Source organism: Schistocerca nitens, chromosome 7 (genome assembly GCF_023898315.1).
Source record: "Schistocerca nitens isolate TAMUIC-IGC-003100 chromosome 7, iqSchNite1.1, whole genome shotgun sequence".
In the NCBI taxonomy this organism is placed as follows: domain Eukaryota; kingdom Metazoa; phylum Arthropoda; class Insecta; order Orthoptera; family Acrididae; genus Schistocerca; species Schistocerca nitens.
In genome coordinates, this window is record NC_064620.1 from 138,541,274 (window position 1) to 138,553,803 (window position 12,530).

A 12,530-nucleotide genomic window follows, 5' to 3' on the forward strand; every position below is an offset into this window, starting at 1 on the left:
CTGTGAACAGCGCGTAGCGCTGGGCAGTTGGAGGTGAGCCGCCAGCAGTGGTGGATGTGGGGAGAGAGATGGCGGAGTTTTGGAAGTTGTCATGAACTGCTCTATATATATATATATATATATATATATATATATATATATATGATGATATAAAGGTAAATACATTCTTTGTTCTCTATTAATATCTTTCATTTGCTAACTATCCCTATCAGTAGTTAGTGCCTTCCATAGTTTGAATCTTTTATTTAGCTGGCAGTAGTGGCGCTCGCTGTATTGCAGTAGCTTGAGCAGCGAAGATTTTTGTGAGGTAAGTGATTTCTGAAAAGTACAGGTTAATGTTAGTCAGGGCCATTCTCTTGTAGAGAATTTTGAAAGTCAGATTGCGTTGCGTTAACAAAATATTGTGTGTGGAAAGTCAGATTGCGTTGCGCTAAAAATATTGTGCGTCAGTCTAAGCACAGTCTTGTATATTGTTCAAAAGGGGACGTTTCAATGTCCTCTGTGTATTCCGACGGACTTGGGCAACTTCAGTAGGACTATCTGACACCCCAAACGTTCAGAATTGCTACAGAGTGTCTCCTGGAACACTCTTCTGAGTGTAAACACTTCCGCTGGCCACCAAACTCCCCAGACATGAACATTATTGAGCGTATCTGACATACCTTGCAACGTGTTGTTCAGAAGAGATCTCCACTCCTTCGTACTCCTATGGGTTTATGGACAGCGCTGGCGGATACATGGTGTCAGTTCCCTCGAGCACTAGTTTAGCCATTAGTCAAGTCCATGCCACGTCGTTTTATGGCACTTCTGCGTCCTCGCGTAGCCCCTACACAATATTAGGCAGGTGTGCAAGTTTCTTTGGCTCTTCAGTGTAAGTATGGCCACTTAATGCTGTCGAGGTGGGCGCCGCAATTACTCGTCCTTCGCCGCCATGCATTTGTCTGAAGTGGGTGTGACCTCTCCCCCCCCTCCCCCCCCCCCTTCCGCTGCCAAAAATGACTGTCTGGCCCCCGACAGCCACACATTTTTGTCCCCATAATTATTTAGTGATTTGGTGGCATCTGAAGACAAAGCTTTAGACTTCGAAACCGGTCGTGCAATGGATAAGTAATTACTTGCAACGGAAGCGGAATTTTTGTCTATTAATATGTTGCTTAGCGGCTCATGTTCGCTTGATCAGATATTCTGTACTTAATTTAACTATCAATTAGACGAAGAAACACCTGCAAATGGAAGAAGTCGGACGCATTCACGGTTCAGGGGCTGAAGATCAGCAGGTGAGTGTAGCATCCTAAGTGACAAGGAAACTGGTAGGCAGTAAAATCCCCATTATAGCAGACTTTGCTTGAAAATTGATCAGTGCGCTTGCGGTCATCAGCATTGACAGACTTCGACTTGACATTTCTGGGTGGCAGCTCCAGTAATGGCGGAATGGTTGTTGTTGTGGTCTTCAGTCCGGAGACTGGTTCGATGCAGCTCTCCATGCTACTCTATCCTGTGCAAGCTTCTTCATCTTCCAGTACGTACTGCAGCCTACATCCTCCTGAATCTGCTTAGTGTATTTATCTCTTGGTGTCCCTCTACAATTTTTACCCTCCACTCTGCCCTCCAATACTAAATTGGTGATCCCTTGATGCCTCAGAACATGTCCTACCAACCGATCCCCTCTTCTAGTCAAGTTGTGACACAAACTCCTCTTCTCCCCAATCCTATTCAATACCTCCTCATTAGTTATGCGATCTACCCATCTAATCTTGAGCACTCTTCTGTAGCACCACATTTCGAAAGCTTCTATTCTCTTCTTGTCCAAACTATTTATCGTCCATGTTTCACTTCCATACATGGCTACACTCCATACAAATACTTTCAGAAACGACTTCCTGACACTTAAATCTATACTCGATGTTAACAAATTTCTCTTCTTCAGACAGGCTTTCTTTGCCACTGCCAGTCTACATTTTATATCCTCTCTACTTCGACCATTATCAGTTATTTTGCTTCTCAAATAGGAAAACTCATTTACAACTTTAAGTATCTCATTTCCAAATCTAATTCCCTCAGCATCAGCTGATTTAATTTGATTACTTTCTATTATCCTCATTTTGCCTTTGTTGATGATCATCTTATATCCTCCTTTCAAGACACTGTCCATTCCGTTCAACTGCTCTTCCAAAACCTTTGTTGTCTCTGACAGAATTACAATGTCATCGGCGAACCTCAAAGTTTTTATTTCTTCTCCACGGATTTTAATACCTACTCCGATTTTTTCTTTCTTTTACTGCTTGCTCAATATACAGATTGAACAACATCGGGGAGAGGATACAACCCTGTCTCACTCCCTTCCCAACCACTGCTTCCCTTTCATGCCCCTCGACTCTTATAACTGTCATCTGCTTTCTGTACAAATTGTAAATAGCCTTACGCTCCCTGTATTTTACACCTATCACCTTCAGAATTTGGTATGAAAGACATTCTAGCACATTTGGGTTACGTGGCTGGAACTTTTCGTACGCTTGATTTGATTTCGTCCTGTTGCGTCGCACTGTGTGTGTGTGTGCAGAGGCGGTGCCGGCGCGGCTGATCGTCGCCATCCAGTGCTTCCTCGGCACGTGGTGCACCTACATGCTGCGGGTCAACCTGAGCCTTGTGCTGCTCGCCATGGTCTACCCCTCCAAGACCAAGGAGGCCGTGGAGCCCCGCGACATCTTCCTGCTGCCGGCCTCCGCGGACAACCTGACCACAGCCTACTCGGAGGCCCCCCTGCCAGACGTAAGTAGGCGAGTGAGGTGAAAAATGTGCTTCACCCGCGCTCTCGTGTAACCTCGACAAGCGAGGTGGTAGTTTACTCGTAAAAACAGGCAGTGAAGAGCTTATTCTTGCATACTTCCTAAATGTGGCTGTTGCGTTTAGCATTTAGTAGTCGTCCTTTCAGCGAATACCCTGCCAACCGTGTAACCTCCCCTTTCCTAATCGGCCTACTGGATTGCGATATAACTGTGATCGCATGTGCGTAATGAGATTTTACAGTGAGTAAGGCTATGATGAAATAAGATACTAAAAAGTATCAGATAGATTATATAATGGTAAGACAGATATTTAGGAACCAGGTTTTAAATTGTAAGACATTTCCATGGGCAGATGTGGACTCTGACCACAATCTATTGGTTATGACCTGTAGATTAAAACTGAAGAAACTGCAAAAAGGTGGGAATTTAAGAAGATAGGACCTGGATAAACTGACTAAACCAGAGGTTGTACAGTTTCAGGGAGAGCATAAGAGAACAATTGACAGGAATGGGGGAAAGAAATACAGTAGAAGAAGAATGGGTAGCTTTGAGGGATGAAATAGTGAAGGCAGCAGAGGATCAAGTAGGTAAAAAGACGAGGGCTAGTAGAAACCCTTGGGTAACAGAAGAAATACTGAATTTAATTGATGAAAGGAGAAAATACAAAAATGCAGTAAATGAAGCAGGCAAAAAGGAATACAAACGTCTCAAAAATGAGATCGACCGGAAGTGCAAAATGGCTAAGCAGGGATGGCCAGAGGGGTAAGATAGATATTGCCTACAGGAAAATTAGAGACCTTTGGAGAAAGGAGAACCACTTCCATGAATATCAAGACCTTTGATGTAAACCCAGTTCTAAGCAAAGAAGGGAAAGCAGAAAGGTGGAAGGAGTATATAGAGGGTCTATACAAGGGCGATGTACTTGACGACAATATTATGGAAATGGAAGAGGATGTAGATGAAGATGAAATGGGAGATATGAAACTGCGTGAAGAGTTTGACACAGCACTGAAAGACCTGAGTCGAAACAAGGCCCCGGGAGTACACAACATTCCATTAGAACTACTGACGGCCTTGGGAGAGACAGTCATGACAAAACTCTACCATCTGGTGAGCAAGATGTATGAGACAGGCGAAATTCCCTCAGACTTCAACAAGAATATAATAATTGCAATCCCAAAGAAAGCAGGTGTTAACACATGTCAAAATTACCGAACTATCAGTTTAATAAGTCATGGCTGCAAAATACTAACACGAAATCTTTACAGACGAATGGAAAAACTGGTAGAAGCCGACCTAGGGGAAGATCAATTTGGATTCGTAGAAATGTTGGAACACGTGAGGCAATACTGACCCTACGACTTATCTTATAAGAAAGATTAAGGAAAGGCAAACCTACGTTTCTAGCATTTGTAGACTTAGAGAAAGCTTTTGACAATGTTGACTGGAATGAAGCCGACCTCGGGGAAGACCAATTTGGATTCCGTAGAAATGTTGGAACACGTGAGGCAATACTGACCCTACGACTTACGTTATAAAATAGATTAAGGAAAGGCAAACCTACGTTTCTTGCATTTGTAGATTTAGAGAAAGCTTTTGACAAAGTTGACTGGAATACTCTCTTTCCAATTCTGAAGGTGGCAGGGAAAAAATACAGGGAGCGAAAGGCTAGTTACAATTTGTGCAGAAACCATTTGGCAGTTATAAGAGTCGAGGGGCATGAAAGGGAAGCAGTGGTTGGGAAGGGAGTGAGACAGCGTTGTAGCCTCTCCCCGATGTTATGCAATCTGTATATTGAGCAAGCAGTAAAGGAAACAAAAGAAAAATTCGGAGTAGGAATTAAAATCCATCGAGAAGAAATAAAAACTTTGAGGTTCGCCGATGACATTGTAATTCTGTCAGAGACAGCAAAGGACTTGGAAGAGCAGCTGAACGGAATGAAAATGCTCTTAAAAGGAGGATATAAGATGAACATCAACAAAAGCAAAACGAGGATAATGGGCTGTAGCCGAATTAAATCGGGTGATGCTGCGGGAATTAGATTAGGAAATGAGACACTTAAAGTAGTAAAGGAGTTTTGCTATTTGGGGAGCAAAATAACTGATGATGGTCAAAGTAGAGAGGATATAAAATGTAGACTGGCAATGGCAAGGAAAGTATTTTTGAAGAAGAGAAATTTGTTAACACCGAGTATAGATTTAAGTGTCAGAAAGTCGTTTCTGAAAGTATTTGTATAGTGTGTAGTCATGTACGGAAGTGAAACGTGCACGATAAATAGTTTAGACAAGAAGAGAATAGAAGCTTCCGAAATGTGGTGCTTCAAAAGAATGCTGAAGATGGGTAGATAACATAATTAATGAGGAGGTATTGAATAGAATTGGAGAGAAGAGAAATTTGTGGCGCATTTTGACTAGAAGACGGGATCGGTTGGTAGGACATATTCTGAGGCATCAAGGGATCACCAATTTAGTACTGGAGGGCAGCGTAGAGGGAGACCAAGAGATGAATACACTAAACAGATTCAGAAGGATATAGGTTGCAGTAAGTACTGAGAGATGAAGAAGCTTGCACAGGATAGAGCAGCATGGAGAGTTGCATCAAACCAGTCTCTGGACTGAAGACCACAACAACAAGGCTATAGTTACCGAAAGAAAATAACGCCGGTTAGGTGGACGAAAGTGTACAACAGACTGTTCTGAAGGAAGAATCTACTCTAAATTTAAGCTAAATATTGATGACAATTTTGACATGGGTGGAAGATAGTGTAATCGCTCACCAACTGCACAGGGGGATAATGGGTACCACGTAATATTTACTACAAAAATCACTGATAACACAAGGAAAACACGGATTAACTAAAAAAAGGGACAATTAAACGGTCGTCAGCTCACTAGGGCAATAACTCTCCAGAATCTTGAGAAAGGTAATGTCAAAGGAATTTAAACAACAATCACTGGTGTGGCAACAAAAGGCTGTCACGCTTTTCCACAGCACAACAGTTCAAAAATGGTTCAAATGGCTCGGAGCACTATGGGACTCAACATCTTAAGTCATCAGTCCCCTAGAACTTAGAACTACTTAAACCTAACTAACCTAAGGACACCTCACACACCCATGCCCGAGGCAGGATTCGAACCTGCGACCGTAGCAGTCCCGCGGTTCCGGACTGCAGCGCCAGAACCGCTAGACCACCGCGGCCGGCAGCACAACAGTTGACAAGAAAATAAATGAATCAGAAAGCACTGAGTTTGCAGTTATTTATTTTGAAATACTACACTTTGAAAGTAAAATTAAATGTAGTTTCTAGCTAAACAAATGACTGGTTTAACTTAAACCTTGTAATGTAAAAAAAAGTGACTTTCAGTAACCTCAGCAGAACGTGATGCAGAATTTAGAAAAAGACTAGTAATTTACTTTTGATTATTGAAAATATTGAACTGAATTTACTTTAAGGAAATGAGCAACTGATTTTACTTTTAAAATAACAACAATAAAATACATACCAAGCCAGCAGAAGTCACTCGGTAAGCTAAATACAGAATAAATGAAGTTCTGCACTCTTAATTTGTGCTGTATCTTTAGTTATTAGTTTTGTGAGAGAAATTTTACGTTCCTTTAAGCAAATGAAGTTAATATTAAAATTTACAAATTAGTTTTTCCTCTGTTATGCAATAGAAGAATGAACAGTTACTGAGGTAGAAAATTTAGACTGGAACTGGTCGTTAGCAAACACGCAAAACTGACAGTAAATAGTCAATCAGTTTTCATATCCTTACGACAGTCGCTGATTGCGTGGAAAGAAAAAGGGACCCTGCTTGGTAATAATGTCTGAGGACAGTGACAACACAGCTATCCGAAAACTTTTAACTATTGCAAATTATTATTTAGCTTCGCCATGCTTTGTGAAGGAAATGATGCTGGGTAATGCCTACGGAAGTATATAATCTTTCACTTAACAGTCTTGCGATGTTGTAGCTGTGCGGACGACGAAGAACGTAGCTGATGACAATGCTGAGCTGCCATTGTTGTTGCTGCTGCTGTTCGAAGACAACCCCGAATCGTCTCCAGAGCAACGGATCATTATGGGACATGCAATAGTTGGAATTGCAACTTTCTCTTTCTGTCCGCTCCTACCGTGCGCTCAATACACCCGAGTTAACAAATCAGGCGCGTCTACATTGCTGAGAGCATAGTTGCACACCGCGTCTGCAGGAGCGCCCAACAAGCACTTTCGCACTCTTTCAAGACCGAACTGCTCCGCCTCCTGTCAGTTCGCAACACCACAGGGACTCTCCATAGACAAAGATAAACAACGACACAGCTACTGCCATTTCGTCGTTACTATAGATATATAATTCACTGCTGCAAAATACTAACGCGAATTCTTTACAGACGAATGGAAAAACTGGTAGAAGCCGACCTCGGGGAAGATCAGGTTGGAGTCCGTTGAAATGTTGGAACACGTGAGGCAATACTGACCCTACGACTTATCTTATAAGAAAGATTAAGGAAAGGCAAACCTACGTTTCTAGCATTTGTAGACTTAGAGAAAGCTTTTGACAATGTTAACTGGAATACTCTCTTTCAAATTCTAAAGGTGGCAGGGGTAAAATACAGGGAGCGAAAGGCTATTTACAATTTGTACAGAAACCAGATCGCAGTTATAAGAGTCGAGGGACATGAAAGGGAAGCAGTTGTTGGGAAGGGAATGAGACAGGGTTGTAGCCTCTCCCCGGTGCTATTCAATCTGTATATTGAGCAAGCAGTAAAGGAAACAAAAGAAAAATTCGGAGTAGGAATTAAAATCCATCGAGAAGAAATAAAAACTTTGAGGTTCGCCGATGACATTGTAATTCTGTCAGAGACAGCAAAGGACTTGCAAGAGCAGCTGAACGGAATGGACAGTGTCTTAAAAGGAGAATATAAGATGAACATCAACAAAAGCAAAACGAGGATAATGGGCTGTGGTCGAATTAAATCGGATGATGGTCAGGGAATTAGAGTATGAAATGAGACATTTTAAGTAGTAAATGAGTTTTGCTATTTGGGGAGCAAAATAACTGATGATGGTCAAAGTAGAGAGGATATAAAATGTAGACTGGCAATGGCAACGAAAGCGTTTCTGAAGAAGAGAAATTTGTTAACATCGAGTATAGATTTAAGTGTCAGGAAGTCGTTTCTCAAAGTATTTGTATGGAGTGTAGCCATGTATGGAAGTGAAACGTGGACGATAAATAGTTTAGACAAGAAGAGAATAGAAGCTTTCGAAATATGGTGCTACTTAAGGATGCTCGAGATTAGATGGGTAGATCACATAACTAATGAGGAGGTATTGAATAGAATTTGGGAGAAGAGGAGTTTGTGGCACAACTTGACTAGAAGAAGGGGTCGGTTGGTAGGACATGTTCTGAGGCATCAAGGGATCACCAATTTAGTACTGGAGGGCAGCGTGGAGGGTAAAAATCGTAGAGGGAGACCAAGAGATGAATACACTAAGCAGATTCAGAAGGATGTAGGTTGCAGTAGGTACTGGGAGATGAAGAAGCTTGCACAGGATAGAGTAGCATGGAGAGCTGCATCAAACCAGTCTCAGGACTGAAGACCAGAACAACAACACTGATACATTGAAATAAAGTTCCCTTAGCTGTGATCCAACAATTTGTAATATGAGATTTTCACTGCAGCGGAGTGTGCTGCGGCAGATTAAAACTGTGTGCCGGACCGAGACTCGAACTCGGAATCTTTTGCCTTTCGCGGGCAAGTGCTCTCCAACTGAGCTGCACAAGCACGACTCACGACCTATCCTCACAGTTTCAATTTTGCCAGTACCTCGTCTCCTACCTTCCAAACTTCAAATGATTCAGATGGCTTTGAGCACTATGGGACTTGAAATCTGAGGTCATCGTCCCCTAGAACTTAGAACTAACTAAAGCTAACTAACCTAAGGACATCACACACGTCCATGCCCGAGGCGGGAGTCGAACCTGCGACCGTAGCGGTCGCGCGGTTCCAGACTGTAGCGCCTAGAACCGCTCGGCCACATCGGCCGGTTTCCAAACTTCACAATTTACAATATTTTCATTAAAATTTCAATCAGTTATATGAAGTCAGAAATAAATACATTATTACATCGATTACTTATTAAATATAGTTTCTGTGATACAGCTTACAGCTTCAGAATCAAGTCAACAACGGATATTAAACGACGAAAGCTTTTGGTTCGCGCAGAAGGTATTTTATCTGCATTTTCTGCGTCTGGTAAGCAGTAGACCATCATGTCACATCTTTGAGATACATCCATCTATTCTTAGATTATCTGCTCAGTCTTTACCTGTTGCCGTTAGCCGCGCGGTAGCGATCTCGCTTCCCGCGCCCGCGATCCCGGGTTCGATTCCCGGCGGGGTCAGGGATTTTCTCTGCCTCGTGATGACTGGGTGTTGTGTGATGTCCTTAGGTTAGTTAGTTAGGTTTAAGTAGTTCTAAGTTCTAGGGGACATGACCATAGATGTTAAGTCCCATAGTGCTCAGAGCCATTTTTTTGTTGTTGCCGTTACTTATAGATCTTTCATCGTTAGTGGCCAGTTCCGGCCGATTTTTAAGTTTTCATCGAAGCAGGAAAACTTGTATGCATCCCAGTGAATGTGGCTATCCTTATTTTTGAAGATGGGTGTGTCCACAGCATACTCATCATGAAAATTAAAAAAAAATGGCAACACGTGAACTCCGAGGACTTTTGAAATGTGCATGTATTTCATTGTGTGAAGTTACTGAGATCCCGTCCCACCTTGAAGAACGTATCGTCCCTCGATATGGCTCTCCACATGACAATTAATAATAAACTCGCACTGCAGTCGTCCTCTCTGTTCCGACCTTATGTGGGTTCCACAAGCAAGACAAAACTTCCAGGTGGACAAAAAAAAAAAAAAAAAAACACTTTATTTTAACAAACATAAACGTACTGAACCACATAAAATGCACGGATGGCGCTAATTGTCTCATAATAGAACAGAAAGATCTTCCTGATTGGATCCGAACTCTAAATAATTATATCTTGAATTTGTGACAAAATGTGAAATCTGCAACTACTATCTGGTGCGATTCACATTCACTGTTGACTGTGGATAGTATAATTCTATATCTAGCGGGCCACCAGAGGATGGTTGCCTGCAGTCACGATCACTAAAGCCAATAAACCGGCAAATACTAAGTCCTGGTGCCAGAGTCCATGGGCGACAATGTTGCTGAGGCTGAATCTCGTTGCTGCCGGCTGGGTGCTCGTTGTGGTCTCGAAGGCGTGATTCCAGGCTGGTGCAGTGGCTGGACCGGTTTGCCAGGGCCGTGCAGCTGCCTAAATACTACTCGGGTGTATGGATGTGGCATGGCCTACTTGCTGGCACGTGACACAGTGGAGCATAGTAGTGCTGTGTCCGACATGCCTCCTAGTGATGATACAGCCGCCGCCTGTAGGAAAACTGAGCAACACTTGTCGTTGTGGCAGCTACTGGAGACACTCATGGTGCTGCTGAGACCCAGAAATGTTTGTGTGTGATTCCCAAAGGTACTTTCCCTGCAGGTCTGCACTTCTCCTACCTGCTAGACTTGCATGCTATGTTAATGGACTGGGTGTGACAAAACAGTGCCCCTCCCCTACCCCGTCCACCGTAGAAGAAAAGATGGTGAACCATCTCGACATCCTGAAGTCCAGGTCAGTCGACGGCAGGCATAGGGGGCGATGTCCCCAAACCCTTGCTGCCAATATCAATTGGGATGGGGGTGTCCATTTCGGCAGCAACACTGTCGTTGATATTGGTGTCAGGCTGGCTGTCAGCTTCCCACTGTGGAAGACGTTGCTACTGCAGGCATGGATGGACGAACTCAGAAACTGGGGGTGAGGTATTTGCAACAGACAGATTTATGGAATGGCTGGCAGAAGACCCTGGGCCATGCAGAGGTGCAACATATTATTATGTTGTTGGACCATATCTGGTCTTCCAGCTGAACGTCGACCATGGCTCTGTCCAGGAGCTGGATGATCCACGCCAGGGCCTATCGGTATTTGGACTGCATACAGTCTGTCACCCACACCTCATTGTGAAGTCGACAGTGATAATGTGTGTGTGTGTGTGTGTGTGTGTGTGTGTGTGTGTGTGTGTGTGTGAAATCTTATGGGACTTAACTGCTAAGGTCATCAGTCCCTAAGCTTACACACTACTTAACCTAAATTATCCTAAGGACAAACACACACACACCCATGCCCTAGGAAGGACTCGAACCTCCACCGGGACCAGTCCATGACTGCAGCGCCTGAGACCGCTCGGTTAATCCCGCGCAGCGACAGTGACAATGATGCAGCCGCTAGAGAGAGTTGTCATGGGCCACTGGTTTCATTATAGAGAGCTTGGTGCACTATGTGTGGCCAGTAATCTTTCTGCTGAAATCGCTTCATCTCGTGGAACTGAACGATTTGATGCCAGGAACACAGTGAGTGCATTATCGATGTTGCACAATTGCTGCAACTTTGCTATTTGAGACTTGAAAATTATTATCAAGTATCCCACCATCCCATTGGAAGCTGGATGAAATGGGGCTGTTTTCTCGTGATGAATACTCTTGGACTTACGAAAGTGTTGGAATTTTGTATATGTAAACTATGGTCCAATGTCAGCAACTATCGTTTCCGGAAGGCCATCAATGGCAAAATTTATAGCCAATGCCTGAATAGGTTTGGCCATTGTAGATGACTGCACGCAAGAAATATAAGGGAATTTACTACAAGTATCCACTAATACAAGTCAGTGTGCCAAATGGATGGGTTCACAAATTCTACATGAAGTCTGCATCACAGGTGAATTTCATGAGGGCGTGGTAAATACACTCCTGGAAATTGAAATAAGAACACCGTGAATTCATTGTCCCAGGAAGGGGAAACTTTATTGACACATTCCTGGGGTCAGATACATCACATGATCACACTAACAGAACCACAGGCACATAGACACAGGCAACAGAGCATGCACAATGTCGGCACTAGTACAGTGTATATCCACCTTTCGCAGCAATGCAGGCTGATATTCTCCCATGGAGACGATCGTAGAGATGCTGGATGTAGTCCTGTGGAACGGCTTGCCATGCCATTTCCACCTGGCGCCTCAGTTGGACCAGCGTTCGTGCTGGACGTGCAGACCGCGTGAGACGACGCTTCATCCAGTCCCAAACATGCTCAATGGGGGACAGATCCGGAGATCTTGCTGGCCAGGGTAGTTGACTTACACCTTCTAGAGCACGTTGGGTGGCACGGGATACATGCGGACGTGCATTGTCCTGTTGGAACAGCAAGTTCCCTTGCCGGTCTAGGAATGGTAGAACGATGGGTTCGATGACGGTTTGGATGTACCGTGCACTATTCAGTGTCCCCTCGACGATCACCAGTGGTGTACGGCCAGTGTAGGAGATCGCTCCCCACACCATGATGCCGGGTGTTGGCCCTGTGTGCCTCGGTCGTATGCAGTCCTGATTGTGGCGCTCACCTGCACGGCGCCAAACACGCATACGACCATCATTGGCACCAAGGCAGAAGCGACTCTCATCGCTGAAGACGACACGTCTCCATTCGTCCCTCCATTCACGCCTGTCGCGACACCACTGGAGGCGGGCTGCACGATGTTGGGGCGTGAGCGGAAGACGGCCTAACGGTGTGCGGGACCGTAGCCTAGCTTCATGGAGACGGTTGCGAATGGTCCTCGC

General features: G+C 44.0%; 1 protein-coding gene across 1 annotated transcript in view; it reads left to right on the forward strand.

The window, feature by feature from the left end:
* The window catches only part of LOC126195503 (sialin-like), a 758,511-nt gene that overhangs the window by 179,747 nt on the left and 566,234 nt on the right, over window positions 1-12,530 (forward strand). The window contains exon 3 of the mRNA XM_049934131.1: window positions 2,561-2,769. Within this exon, the coding sequence (XP_049790088.1) occupies window positions 2,561-2,769 (209 nt within the window). The remainder of the gene's footprint in view (window positions 1-2,560; window positions 2,770-12,530) is intronic.